The following is a 12,548-nucleotide window of genomic DNA, read 5'->3' as shown; positions in this document are numbered from 1 at the left end:
AATGTGAACGATGACTAAGGCCTTAGGGTACGTCCACATGCTAAATGCAAAGTGAATAAAATGCTTGTATTACGTAACAACATATGTTTCATGGCGTTTAGCGCTAAATACGCAGCTATTTAAAGGGTCTCCAGAGTCCTGTCAAGTGTTTTAGGCCGTGTGAAGGCATAAAATACTGTCCACATGCTGTGCTATTTGGAGTCTATTTTGTGTTTTTGCAGCTGTTTAGGCAGCAGAAAATACTGCTAAAAATTAGGCTGATTTCTTTTGAAATCGTCTTTTTCAGCCTGTGGATTACGCCATACTGTAACCAGTAAAAATAAATGTACTGAAAAGCGTGACTATACAAATGAGGAACAGCAGTGAAAACGTGTCAATTGACCTTTCAACAATCAAAGAACCTATTCAGCGTTGGTGATATATGGTCATATTGCGCCTCTCTTCTTTCGGTTTGTACACCCCGTATTTCCCTCCCAGCCAGTAAGCACAGCTTTACACAATGTGGACTCCCAGCTCGTGGCAAGGACCTATACTTTACATGCCATACCGTATACTGTAAGACACGGGCGGACTGGCCATAGAGCCTACATGGAAATTTACCGGTGGCCGGACGAACTGTGGTCCTGGCTGACAGCCAGGTTACATAATGATCTGATGCTCTAAGCATTAATCAATGTAGGAGCATCTGGCACCTGACTGGTGGCCGCAGGTGCCCTCCTGAACTCAAAGGGACGACCGTCCTTAGGACAGTGATACAGTTGAATACTGTGGTGAAGGCGACAGCATTTTGTGCTGCACTGTGGTACTAGGTTCTGCTGGGGCAGAATCTGAGGCATTTGCTTCCGCTGGGGCGGTATTTTGTGCTGCACCACAGTATGGCAGGCCCCACCGACTTCTTTTGTCCATGCCTAATTGTGTTGCCCCGCCTTCTGTCAATTTGGACCCGCCTACTACAAGGGGGCCACTTTTTGTCTTGTTTCCAGGGCCTCCTTATGTTCCCAGTCCGCCCATGCTGTAAAATCGTTCAGACCATAGTAACTTCATGAGTAACTAGACGGCCCGGTGATGCAGCAGATGGTTCCTGCTTACAATCGGAGCAGAATTCTTCAGTCATCATGCGGTGTCCGTCACTCCCTGTATACAAGGGTACAAGGAGCAGCACCAGCCACGAGAGAAAACAATTGTTTAGCCTGGATTCACACGTAGGGTTTCAGTTGCATTTTGGTGTACTTTTGCAGTATTAGTGGCGTCTTTCTGTACCTGTGTTTTTGGTGCAGTTTTTGCAGTATACATGCCAGGTCCAGATGTTAGCTAATGGTTTATGGGAAATATGAAACATAGGACGCTCAAGTATTTTCTTCTTCTGACATTTTTATTAATTGGTTGGCATTTTGTTGGTCTTTGGCACACAGAATATCTGCCCCACAGGCACCATAAAAAGCATGTGATATAGAGAAAATGCAAGCGGCTTCTTTTGAGGAACTCAAGTGGATCGACACAGGTTTCTGGAGGCATCAGTTTTGTGCTTTTTGTGTCTTTTTTTTGCAGCTCCTGATGTTAGCTGACAGTCTGTAGGAAATATGAAATCCAGCACCACAATTTTAAGATTAATCTTTTAGAAATAATTATATGTACTTGACTATCTTCAGCAGTCCCTTAGAAAAAGAATGGAGCGGTACAGCGTATGCGTCTGCTCCATTCATTTTGGGAAGGCCCCCTTTCTCAGGGTTACGTCTCAGTGGTCTGACCCCCACCAATCTAATAGTTTTTCCCTACACTGTGAATAGGGCATAACTTGATATAATTAGAATACCACTTTAACCCTTTCCCGACATGTGACGTACTATAACGTCACATGTCGGGTCTTTAAAGGTGGTGCCCTCAGCTAATGTCCACAACCGGCGGTAATGCCGATCGCGGCCATTTAATCTCTCAGATGGCGTGGTCAAACCTGACCATGGCATCTGAGAACGCTAAATACCGGAAGCGCACATTTGCGGTAATGCTCCGCCTTCCCGTGTGGCGATAGGAGGAGCCAGATCTTTTGTGCAGCAGGCTTTGTCATGACAGGAGGCTGCTGAACAGTGTTTCCTAGGGAGCCCTTGCCTGTACCAAGGCTCCATAGAAAACTAGTAAATTTCTCATAGACTCCAATACTAATGAATTGGAGTCTATGACAATAGCAATTTAATGATTGCTTCTTATAGTTCACTATAGAAAATATAAAAAAAAATAAAAAATAAAATAATGTTTTTAGCCATTTTTTGGTCGCTTCTCCTTCCACAATTTTTTTTTATAAAAAGTGATCAAAAAGTTATACACACCCCAGAATGGTATCAATGAAAAGTACAGATCACCCCGCAAAAAATGTGCCCTCATACAGCTCTGCACACATAACTATAAAGTTAAAAGGGTCAGAAAATGACAGCAAAAAAACCTTTTTATTTTTTCTTCAGTATCAAAACACAAGGAAAACTATACATATGTGGTATCGCCAGATTCATGCTCACCTGGCAAATCACAAGTCAGTTGTACCGCATGAAGAACGCTGTAAAAAATAAATAAATGTAAAACTGTGGCAAAATTGTTTTTTTCCCCACTTTCCACTACATTCTATGCAATATTAAATGGTGGCGTTTTTAAGTACAACTTGTCCCGCAAAAAACAAGCCCTCATATGGGTAACGTAAAAATAAAAAAGTTATGGCTCTGGGAAGGCAGGGAATACAAAACGAAAAACCCCCGGGGTAAAGCTACTTTCACACTTGCGTTTTTGCCTTATTCAGCGGGTTTCAGCAAAAAACGCTTCCGTTACTGATAATACAACCATCTGCATCCGGAATGAACGGATCTGGTTATATTATCTTTAACATGGCCAAGACGGAGCCGTCATGAACTCCACTGAAAGTCAATGGAAGACGGATCAGTTTTCTATTGTGTCTGAGTAAACGGATCCGTCCCCATTGACTTGCATTGAAAGTAGCCTTAAGGGTACATGCACACGTTCAGGATTCATGTGCGGAGAATCCGCACTGAAATCCGCAGGTGTTCGCAGGCAAATCTGGGAGGTCAATCTGCATTAATTGGTGCGGATTTGCGTGCGGATTCGGTGCGGATTTTCCTAAGTGAATGAAGAAAATCCGGTCAGGAAAAATAAAATACATTGACATGCTGCAGATTTTAAAATCCGCACCGCAGGTCAAAATCTGCGTGGAAAAAATCTGCATCATGAGCATTGAGAATTTCAAATCCTCATAGAATACAATGTACATGACCTACGGTGCGGATTTTCCGCACGCAATCCTGATCATGTGCATTTAGCCTTAATGGATTAAGGAAAACAAGCTCAAAGGAAAAATTTGAAAAAATTCACAGGACTTTTAAAATTGGAGCCCAGCCCAAGTCACGTTAATAGGCCTGAGTTGTCCAGATCTAACCTGTGGACATGCGAGGTGCTAGTGCACATTTATCAACCTCGCCTGTTTTGGGCCATAAAATTAGAAAGGCGTATCTCATTTGTCTTTCTTTTGCTGAGTATTTATTGCAAGTCGCCTATCTGTTGATGAATTAGACTCGGTGTATTGTTATTAGTCTGACGTCCGGGGGTTGTTTTTCAGTCAGACGGGTTTATATTCCCTTAGGCTGAGTTCACACGGGCGAGATTTCCGCGCGGGTGCAATGCAGTAGGTGAACGCATTGCACCTGCACTGAATCCTGACCCATTCATTTCAATGGGTCTGTGTACATGAGCGTTGTTTTTCATGCATCACTTCTGCAATGCTTTAAAATCGCAGCATGTTCTATATTCTGCGTTTTTCACGCAGCCCTGGCTCCATAGAAGTGAATGGGGCTGCGTTAATAACGCATTGCATCTGCAAGCAAGTGCGGATGCAATGCGTTTTTCACTGATGGTTGCTAGGAGATGTTGTTTGTAAACCTTCAGTTTTTTATCACGCGCGTGAAAAAAGCATCAAAACGCATTGCACCCGCGCGGAAAAAACTGAACAACTAAACGCAATTGCAGCCAAAACTGACTGAACTTGCTTGCAAAATGGTGCGAGTTTAACTGAACGCACCCTGAACGCATCCGGACCAAATCTGTCACGCTCGTGTGAACTCAGCCTAAGGATCCGCTCAGAATGCATCAGTTTGCCTCCATTCTGCTCTGGAGCCGGACACTAAAGCACTGCCTGTGGTATTTTGGTGTCCGCCTGACGATGCGGAGGCAAACGGATCTGTCCTGACACACAATGTAAGTCAATGGGGACGGATTCGTTTCCCTGACACAATAGAAAAAAGATCCGTCCCCCATTGGGGGTGTTCAAGACGGATCCGTTTTGGCAATGTTAAAGATAATACAAACTGATCCGTTCTGTATGGATGCATGCGGTTGTATTATCGGTGCGGATCCGTCTGTGCAGATCCATGACGGAGTGTGAAAGTAGCCTTAGACTGGTCTAAAATTTATTTGCACATGAAAAAAGGTGCATCTTTGTGGAGAGAAGTCGCACGTGTTCAGGAAACACACAACGAAAAGTATGCCATCCCTGGGGTGGCATCGATATTAGACTGTTTTTGCAACAAATTCCGCAGCACAACGCCTCAGTTTTGCCCCCATTCATTGTCAATTGGGACAAAACTGAACAAAACAGAAGGGAGTGCATCAGAATTCATTCCGTTCCGGTTTGTTGTGTTTCCACGCCGGACACAAAAACACTACAAGCAGTGTTTTTGTGTGCGGCATGGGAAACCTGAAGAAGCCGGAGGCAGCACCAAAAACCATGTAAGTCAATGGTACCGGAACCGTTTTTTTCAGACAAAAAAAAAAAAAAAAGGATCTGGCCCACACTGACTTACAATGGTTTTAGTGCCGGATCCGGTTTCTTCATTTTTAATATAAGACAACCGAATCTATTCTAAACGGATGCAGACGGTTGTATTATTATAAAAGAAGCGTTTTGCTGCCAGATCTTAAAACCGGACAGCAAAAAGTAGCCTTAGTCTAAAACGAAAAAATAGTTGAACGAGGCTCAAAAGCCTCCAAAACAGACTCAATTTCAGTAGTAATGTGACAAAAAAAATAAGAACATCTAAATGAGTGTTTTTTTATTTATTAAAAACAGGTGCAAAAACGTTAGAAATGCAACAGCCACGGTTGTCTAATTCTATACCACCTATTGAAGCAGTTACCATAGCTACCAAACAGGCTTCTGCTTTTATATTGGTTGCTATGGGTAACAGACCCTCCATTTTGTATACATTTTCCACCACATGTCCATGTGAACTTACAGTAAGGTAAAGGCATGATAGCTTGTTGGAGGAAGCGAGGGAATGCACGCGTATGTATATATATATATATATATATATATATATATATATATATATAGACTGCAAATCTGTCCTAGCAACCAATCACAGTACAGCTTTCATTTTTTCAGAGCACTTTAAGAAATGAAAGCTTGACTGTAATTGGTTGGGGCAACAAGACCAGTTTTCCTGATGGTTTTCATATCCTCAATTGTGCGTCCAGAATTGCTTTTATTTATGGTTAGTTATTTCCATTCGCCATCTCCTCTATTCAGTCTTCGTAGTGAAATAAACAGGAATATTGCGTAACAGCATGACCGGCTGATAAAGTAAAAGGTTTAAAAAATAATAATATATATCTCGGAGTTTTCCATTTTAAAATATAATTCGCCCTCTTACCATCCCTCTCCCTTCTCCTTCGTCCGAAAAAAAAAAAGCGTGCCGCGTTCTTGAATAAAGTTCGTCGCACTTTGAATAAGCCTTTTCTTCTCGCAAGTGCTTCTGGGAGTTGTAGTTTTCCCTGCCCCTGCTGCTTCCTCGTCTAAATGCACGTAGACCCGCAGCGAGAAGAAGAAAATCAGGTCAAGCGTGAGGAGCTGCGAGGTCTTAGCGCCTGAAAGCCCGGGAGAGGTGAGCGGGATCCGGGGTGTTCCTCCCGGCTTGGGGACTGGGTCAGGGGTGCTTGGGAGCGAGCTGCGAGTTCACGTCCTGCGATTTATAAAAGTTGTGGTGGTGAGAGCAGCGCCTCCTGTCAGCCTCCAGCATTGGGGCTGCTCATCCACTTGTCACCTGCCTGCAGCTGTGGCGAGCGCTGCCATCTCCTGCCCTGTCTCTGGACTAGCTCGCTGTTCACACCAGTGCAGTTTACTGGAGTCATCAGGTGCCACTGGCCACAGGCTGGATACTAGAGCTCCTGGCACTGGGGGTGAGATTTGGGCACAGTCAGTATTTTGTCATGTTGGATGGATGCAGACATGACTCACTAACGCTACGTGCAAGTTTATTTTCATGCAGATTTTGCCGTATTTTAACAATAGATTTGCCCCAAATCTCAGCACTGAAAACCACACAAACTGACATGCTGCCCAAAAAAAACCGCACTGGGGAAGATTTAGCAAAAACGGGTGTAAAGTAGAACTGCCATAGTTGCCCATAGCAACCAATCAGATTCCACCTTTCATTTTCCAAAGGAGCTCTGAAAAATGAAAGATGGACTCTGATTGGTTGCTATGGGCAATTAAGCCTATTTCCCTTTACACCAGTTTTGATAAATCTCCCCCGCTGTGTGTATGAGGTTTGGAAAGTGTCATTGACGTTGCTGGTACTGTATTACGCAACGTGCGCATATCCCTCAACTTGACTGGGTCCGCACCGCAAAAAAATAGACGTTATATTTTTTTGTGGTGCGGAGGCCCGGACAGAAACACCTCGGAAGCACTCTGTAATGCTTCCATGGGCTTCCGATCCGTGCTTCTGTTCCGCACCGCATCTCCCGGATTGCGGACCTATTCAAGTGAATGGGTCCGCATCCATGATGCAGGGGGTGCACATTGCCGGTGCCCGTGTATTGGAGACCCTCCGTACGCGGGCCGCAATACAGCCACGGCCGTGTGCATGAGGCCTAAGGCCCCTTTCACACGAGCGAGTTTTCCGTGCGGGTGCAATGCGTGACGTGAACGCATAGCACCCAAACTAAATCCTGACCCATTCATTTCAATGGTTCTGGGTACATGAGCGGTTTTTTTCACACATCAGTTCTACGTTGGGTGAAAATCACAGTATGTTCTATAGTCTGCATTTTTCACGCAGCCCTGGCCCCATAGAAGTGAATGGGGCTGCGTGAAAAACGCATAGCATTCGCAAGCAAGTGTGGATGCAACGCGTTTTTCACTGATGGTTGCTAAGAGGCCTAAAGCTGCGTTCACACATGCGGATTTCTTACCGGCCTCTCGGATGATGAGATTGGTCTGAATTGGCCGTCCGCACCGACAGATCCACGTCTGGTAGTCCTCATACGTTCCCTGCAGTGGAGTTGTCTTTCATGCACCGACTAAGCAGGCAGTGATCCAGTGGGAGCCGTTCCTTCCTGATAATTGCCTGCTCGTCAGTGGAGGGAAGTGCTGCTACTGCCATCGCTCGTCCTCACACAGTTTCATTGTCTGTTCTTCTGGTCCTTCAGAAGAGCAGAAAAACAAAAGAGGAACCTCTTAAAAAAAAAGATCACAAGCATCAATTATGCACATTTGGCATCCGTTTGAGCCATTTCCATCTAAAATCAATTTTTTTTAGACGAGGGGGGGTGTTTGAAGTATTGCAACCTTTTTTTTAGTCAAAAAAAAATCAGATCTGTGATGGAGTTGGCTCATACAGGTGCCAAAAGTGCATAACTGACGCTTGTGGTCATGGTGTAACCTGTAGTGCAGGTAATCTTCTAAGGCTACTTTCACACTAGCGTTAATATTTTCTGGTATTGAGATCCGTCATCATAGGGTCTCAATACCATAAGAAAACGCTTCCGTTTTGTCCCCATTTATTGTTAATGGGGACAAAACGTAAGTGAACAGAACGGAATGATCCAAAATGCATTCTGTTCCGTTCTTATACCGGAGAGAAAGCCGCAGTATGCTGCAGTTTGCTTTCCGTCCTGGGATGAGGAGCAAGACTGATCCGGTATGACACACAATGTAAGTCAATGGGGATCCATTTTCTCTGACACAATAGAAAACGGATCCTTCCCCTATTGACTTTCAATGGAGTTCATGACTGATCCGTCTTGGCTATGTTACAGATAATACATCCGGATCAGTTCATAATGGATGCAGACGGTTGTATTATATCAGTAACAGAAGCGTTTTTGCTGAACCCTGCCGGATCCAACAAAAACGCTAGTGTCAAAGTAGCCTTACTGGTGAAAGGAACACTCTCTGGCTTCCAGGAGACACAGGACAGGAAGTCAGTTACTTCTCAATCAAAGTGCTGCTCACATGACACAGCTGAGGATCAGAAGCGAGGTTGTAACCCACAAATAAAGTCTCTGGTAAGAAGATTACAAAATAAAAATGTTTGTGGGACAACGCCTTTAAGGCCTCATTCACATTTCTGTTTTTCACAGAATGCATTTTCCATGGACGGCACACCTACCCTTTGGTTTTAATGTTTTTGGTCACACATTAGTGGTTTTCCATTGACTGTTAGTCAGTGGAAAAATGACAGTGCTGTCCACTACTTTGGTCTCTGATGTGGACCAAACACACCCATTTGAGTCTATAGGTCTGTGAAAAGCCACTGACCTGACATAGATGTCATCCGTGTTCTGTGTTTCACGGATCATTGGTAGGAGATGCCCTGGAAATTAATTCTCAGCTGAGCAGCTTCCATGGAATACGGATGACACACGGACCAAACAGTGATCCTTCACTAACATCTTCAGGGAGGAAACACGGACAGATGTTCCACAGACGTCAAATGGACACGGAAATGTGAACGAGGCCTATGGCTCTTTTACATGGACCAATGATTGATGAGCGTTCCTAATAATGATCGTTCCCAATCATTGCTCAGAGTTAACATGGCAACGATCAGCCGGTACATGTGGAAACGCGAGCTGATCAATTAATGTAAGTGAGGATATAAGCAACACATGTCTGTGTACATACAGGGGATGTGCTTCCAACATACTGTATGGTGTACGTGTGACGGATGTCCATAGTAATTATCACTTGTCCGCCATACACTATCAGTCAGAAAGTTGTTGAAACCGTCACCGATTGACTTGTTATATTGTTGATCGGTGCTAGTCACGGCTCTGCACCAGGATGTCTAGCAGGACCCTTAGGTACCTCTACGCCTGTGTGTTGGTGATAGCAGTGACACCTAATGCAGGTACATGAACCCACTGTGCCAACTACCTGGTTTGGCTTTGGGGTATCCCTGTTGGTGTTATTCCAGTGCTCCCCTGGTATTCACCCTTTAACTCCTGTACAGGGATCTGGCCTTTGCTGCAGGGAGGCAACCGGCCCACGACCACCTGGGATAGTCCGGGTGTAGTTTGCTGCTGACCCACTGAGGTTAGGGACTCAGGTGCAAGCACTAGGAGCTGAGGATATAGAAAATACACCAAAACAGCAGACAAACCGTAGGAGCAGTCAGAACGGACACTAAAGTTAGATCCAGGTTACTAGATCCGTATTGCACACTGGTGGTGTAGATGAATGAAAACGCTGGGCAAGCTGCCAGGCTAGTTAGTAGTGAAGACGCAGTCAGGGCAGATAGGCTTGGTACTTGACAGGAACAGGGCAGAAGGACAGGGCGAATTTAAACACGAACATTACTGGAAGTGTAGGAGCACAGGCAGGGCAGATACAGGCCTGGAGCACAGACGGGAACTAACGCAGAATAAACACAGGCACGGGAACCATAAGCTCAGGAACCCTCTGACTGGGAAGGGGGCCCTAAATCTCCACCCTAGGGAAGGATCTGAATGCGTGCACTGGCCCTTTAAGAGGACAGAGGTGCCTGGAGTTTTAGGCAGGAGTGTGGTAAGTAGCGGAGTGTCGGGCAACGGGGGACCATGGGCAGCTCTCCTAACAGTGCGGTACCTCTACATCAACGTATGGGTGACACAGCAGGGCTGATGGCGGCGTGTCCTGGAGACCCAATAGCTTGACGCACAGCCACATTGCTAAACAATTGTCTAACGCTGCCAGGGACCCACAGTTGGGAACCTTGATGGACTTGTGTCTTGTTCCAGCCTAAGTTTCTGTCACTGTAATGGTTCCAGGGGACATTTCTCCATCAGTTCAAGGTGATCCTTGATCTACTATACATTTTGAGGTGGGTTCCCCTTTAATTCGTGTCTGCCAGTGATTCCTGCCTCTTTCATGTCCAGTGACTTCTTTTTGGATGTGCTCCTTTGTGTAAATGCTGGATCTTTGGAGTGAGGAGACTCCAGCTGTGTCCATGGTTTGTGTAGTCTTCTGCTGCGTGTCTCATCCTTTCCTATCTGAGATCAGTTCCATCATGTCACAGGTCTCTCTCACGTCATCTTAAAATAATGGTGGGAGTTCCTCAGGGTGTCTGTAGAGCCTCCCCTTCCCTGTTTGTATAGGAACTGAGGAGGGGAGGGGGTCGAGGTGAGAGCTTTGTATTAGACTACTGATATTGTACTGACTGACATCCTGCAGGAGGTTACATTTTATACTATTTATACTGTACATCTTGCTATACGCTGAGAGGGTCTGATTGTAAGTTCTTGGGTTCACACTACCTCTATACTTTCTATGAAGGACAGGTCTACATAATAGACATGGAACTTCCAGAGATGTTGCAATGGTGCGAGGCAGACTGCCCTGTCCCTGTGAGCTGCTGTGTGAGGGAAAGGAGATAGCAGCTTGTAGTTTAATGGGGTTGGGCTTAGGGTTCTCAAAGAGCAAATGTATTGAGGAGCGTCAGCTGGGATTTGCTGAGGACTAATGGTGTAATATGTTAGTCATCCATTATGTGCCCCTCTCGTTTCAGCCTCTCAATGAAGACTGATGCTGGTGTTTGCGTGATGTCACTCAAAGGGCTCTGCAATTGTGGGTGATCGGCAGAGCAGCAGGGTGCAAGCCCCTGGAGGAGCCTGGCATTCAACTTCTACTCCGTCACATTGTCCTCACTTCCTAAAGAGTTCTACCACAAGTAAACCCGGTCTAATGACTATTACTGGATAATCAAAGACAAGCCTATCTTCCTGCAGCGTGGTGTCCCCGACCGGAGGAGACGGATGAGCTGTCATCTGCTCTTGGACACCTGAAGGGCTATCACTAATGGAATAGTGGATTGATAAAGCTTTTCTAATTGCCTTTAATTCTCTCCTGTACGAGGAGCTGGAGCAGCAGGGTGGACATGGCCAGCTTTGTTAGCAGTTTCGTTATACTGTGTCTTATATTACAAGACAGCTGTTATTCTTTCAGGAGCCCCCTCTCAGTATTTAAAAGGTAAGCAACACCTTTTTACCCTGTTGACTGTTATCATATACGTCACGTGGCCATTTACAGGTGTTTTTTGTTAAACATTTTTGGTATGCTTTTTATATTTATCAACTTTAACATTATTGACTGTTTTTTATATTATTATATTGCTTGCATAATATCACCTGTGACAGATATTTGCACTTTTACCTAAGGCTTGCACCCAAACTCCATTCAGAACTGTAAATGTTAGGTTTGATTACTGTTTACCTCCAGTATCCCCCTCCTCTCCTAGTCGCTTGCCTCCTGTCAGATTTTCAAAATGGTGACTCTGAGGGGTTAAATAGTAATTTTTTCCTAAACAGTAGTTTTGATTGGAAGGGAAAAAAAAAAAACACGGGCATCTGTAAAAATTTCTCTTCATATGTGAGCTTTGTGGGTCCCTCTGAGTGCAGCATAACGGCATTGGGATAATATTTTTTTTAGGTTTTTGAGCGGTATTAGGCTTTAAATGCAAATAGCGATTTATGCAAATCTATCTCCGATATCAATATCGATCTGCAAATCTGTCTATCGATCGTTCTGTGCATATCTGTATGTGTTTCATTAGTGGTCGTCTTGTAGAATAGCCTTACGTGATTGTATTACTATATTCCGTTTTCTGGTGTGAACCTGCTCTAGACATGTCGGAGTTCCTCCTATATGTTATACAGTTTGTGTCTACCATCCATCTGCTTCCACAGTGTTTTCCTCTCAGCTAAGCGCTCCTTGAAATGCCACTTTGCCAGCATGTGCTGCACGCTTGCGTTTGGGTAATCATCCCTTAATATGAAATTTGTCATCTGATACCAAGAAAATTGTATTTAAATCCAAGCCTTCGCTTCGCTCCCAGATTCTAAATGCATCTATCTCCAGAATGACGGCATTAAATATTTACGTGTGCATATATAATTCACCACAGTGCCCAGAATATTTCTCTCCATATGCTGCCACCTCTTCCCATTGTAAATGTTCTCCACCTTCCATTACTCATCCTCGGCTTGGCTTCAGACACTCGTCTTGCTACTCAATCTGTAAAAAAAATTACTGTATTTATCGGCGTATAACACGCACTTTTTCCCCCTGAAAATAGGGGGCAAATGATGTATGCGTGTTATACGCCGATATAATGTTAAGAAGCCATGTTTTTACATACCGAATGTATAACATTAAGACGGCGCAGCGCCTGCCGCAGCTCTCTCCTCATGCGCCGCCTGTCCCAGCTCCCTCTGTCATGCGGCGCCTGCCCCAG

The 12,548-nt window shown here is 44.7% G+C and overlaps 1 protein-coding gene and 1 long non-coding RNA gene across 6 annotated transcripts in view; one reads left to right on the top strand and one right to left on the bottom strand.

Annotated features, from left to right (window-relative positions):
• Positions 1 to 1,376: 1,376 nt before the first annotated feature.
• Positions 1,377 to 12,512, bottom strand: LOC122924653. The gene is made up of 5 exons (XR_006387420.1): positions 12,453 to 12,512; positions 12,195 to 12,328; positions 7,249 to 7,479; positions 2,511 to 2,548; positions 1,377 to 1,569 (listed from the first exon to the last, which is right to left on the bottom strand). It is a non-coding gene; the product is annotated as an uncharacterized LOC122924653 (long non-coding RNA).
• The window catches only part of PAM (peptidylglycine alpha-amidating monooxygenase), a 184,601-nt gene continuing 177,864 nt past the window's right edge, over positions 5,812 to 12,548 (top strand). For 4 of the 5 annotated variants that reach the window (XM_044275973.1, XM_044275972.1, XM_044275971.1 and 1 more), the window contains exons 1-2: positions 5,812 to 5,936; positions 10,824 to 11,284. In XM_044275973.1, the coding sequence (XP_044131908.1) occupies positions 11,193 to 11,284 (92 nt within the window). In that variant the 5' untranslated portion in view covers positions 5,812 to 5,936; positions 10,824 to 11,192. Of the gene's footprint in view, positions 5,937 to 10,413; positions 10,550 to 10,823; positions 11,285 to 12,548 lie in introns of those variants that run through there. The other variant, XM_044275970.1, reaches the window with a different exon arrangement.

This window comes from Bufo gargarizans, chromosome 1, assembly GCF_014858855.1.
Source record: "Bufo gargarizans isolate SCDJY-AF-19 chromosome 1, ASM1485885v1, whole genome shotgun sequence".
Classification (NCBI taxonomy): Eukaryota; Metazoa; Chordata; class Amphibia; order Anura; family Bufonidae; genus Bufo; species Bufo gargarizans.
This window is presented reverse-complemented; position numbering and strand designations above follow the sequence as displayed.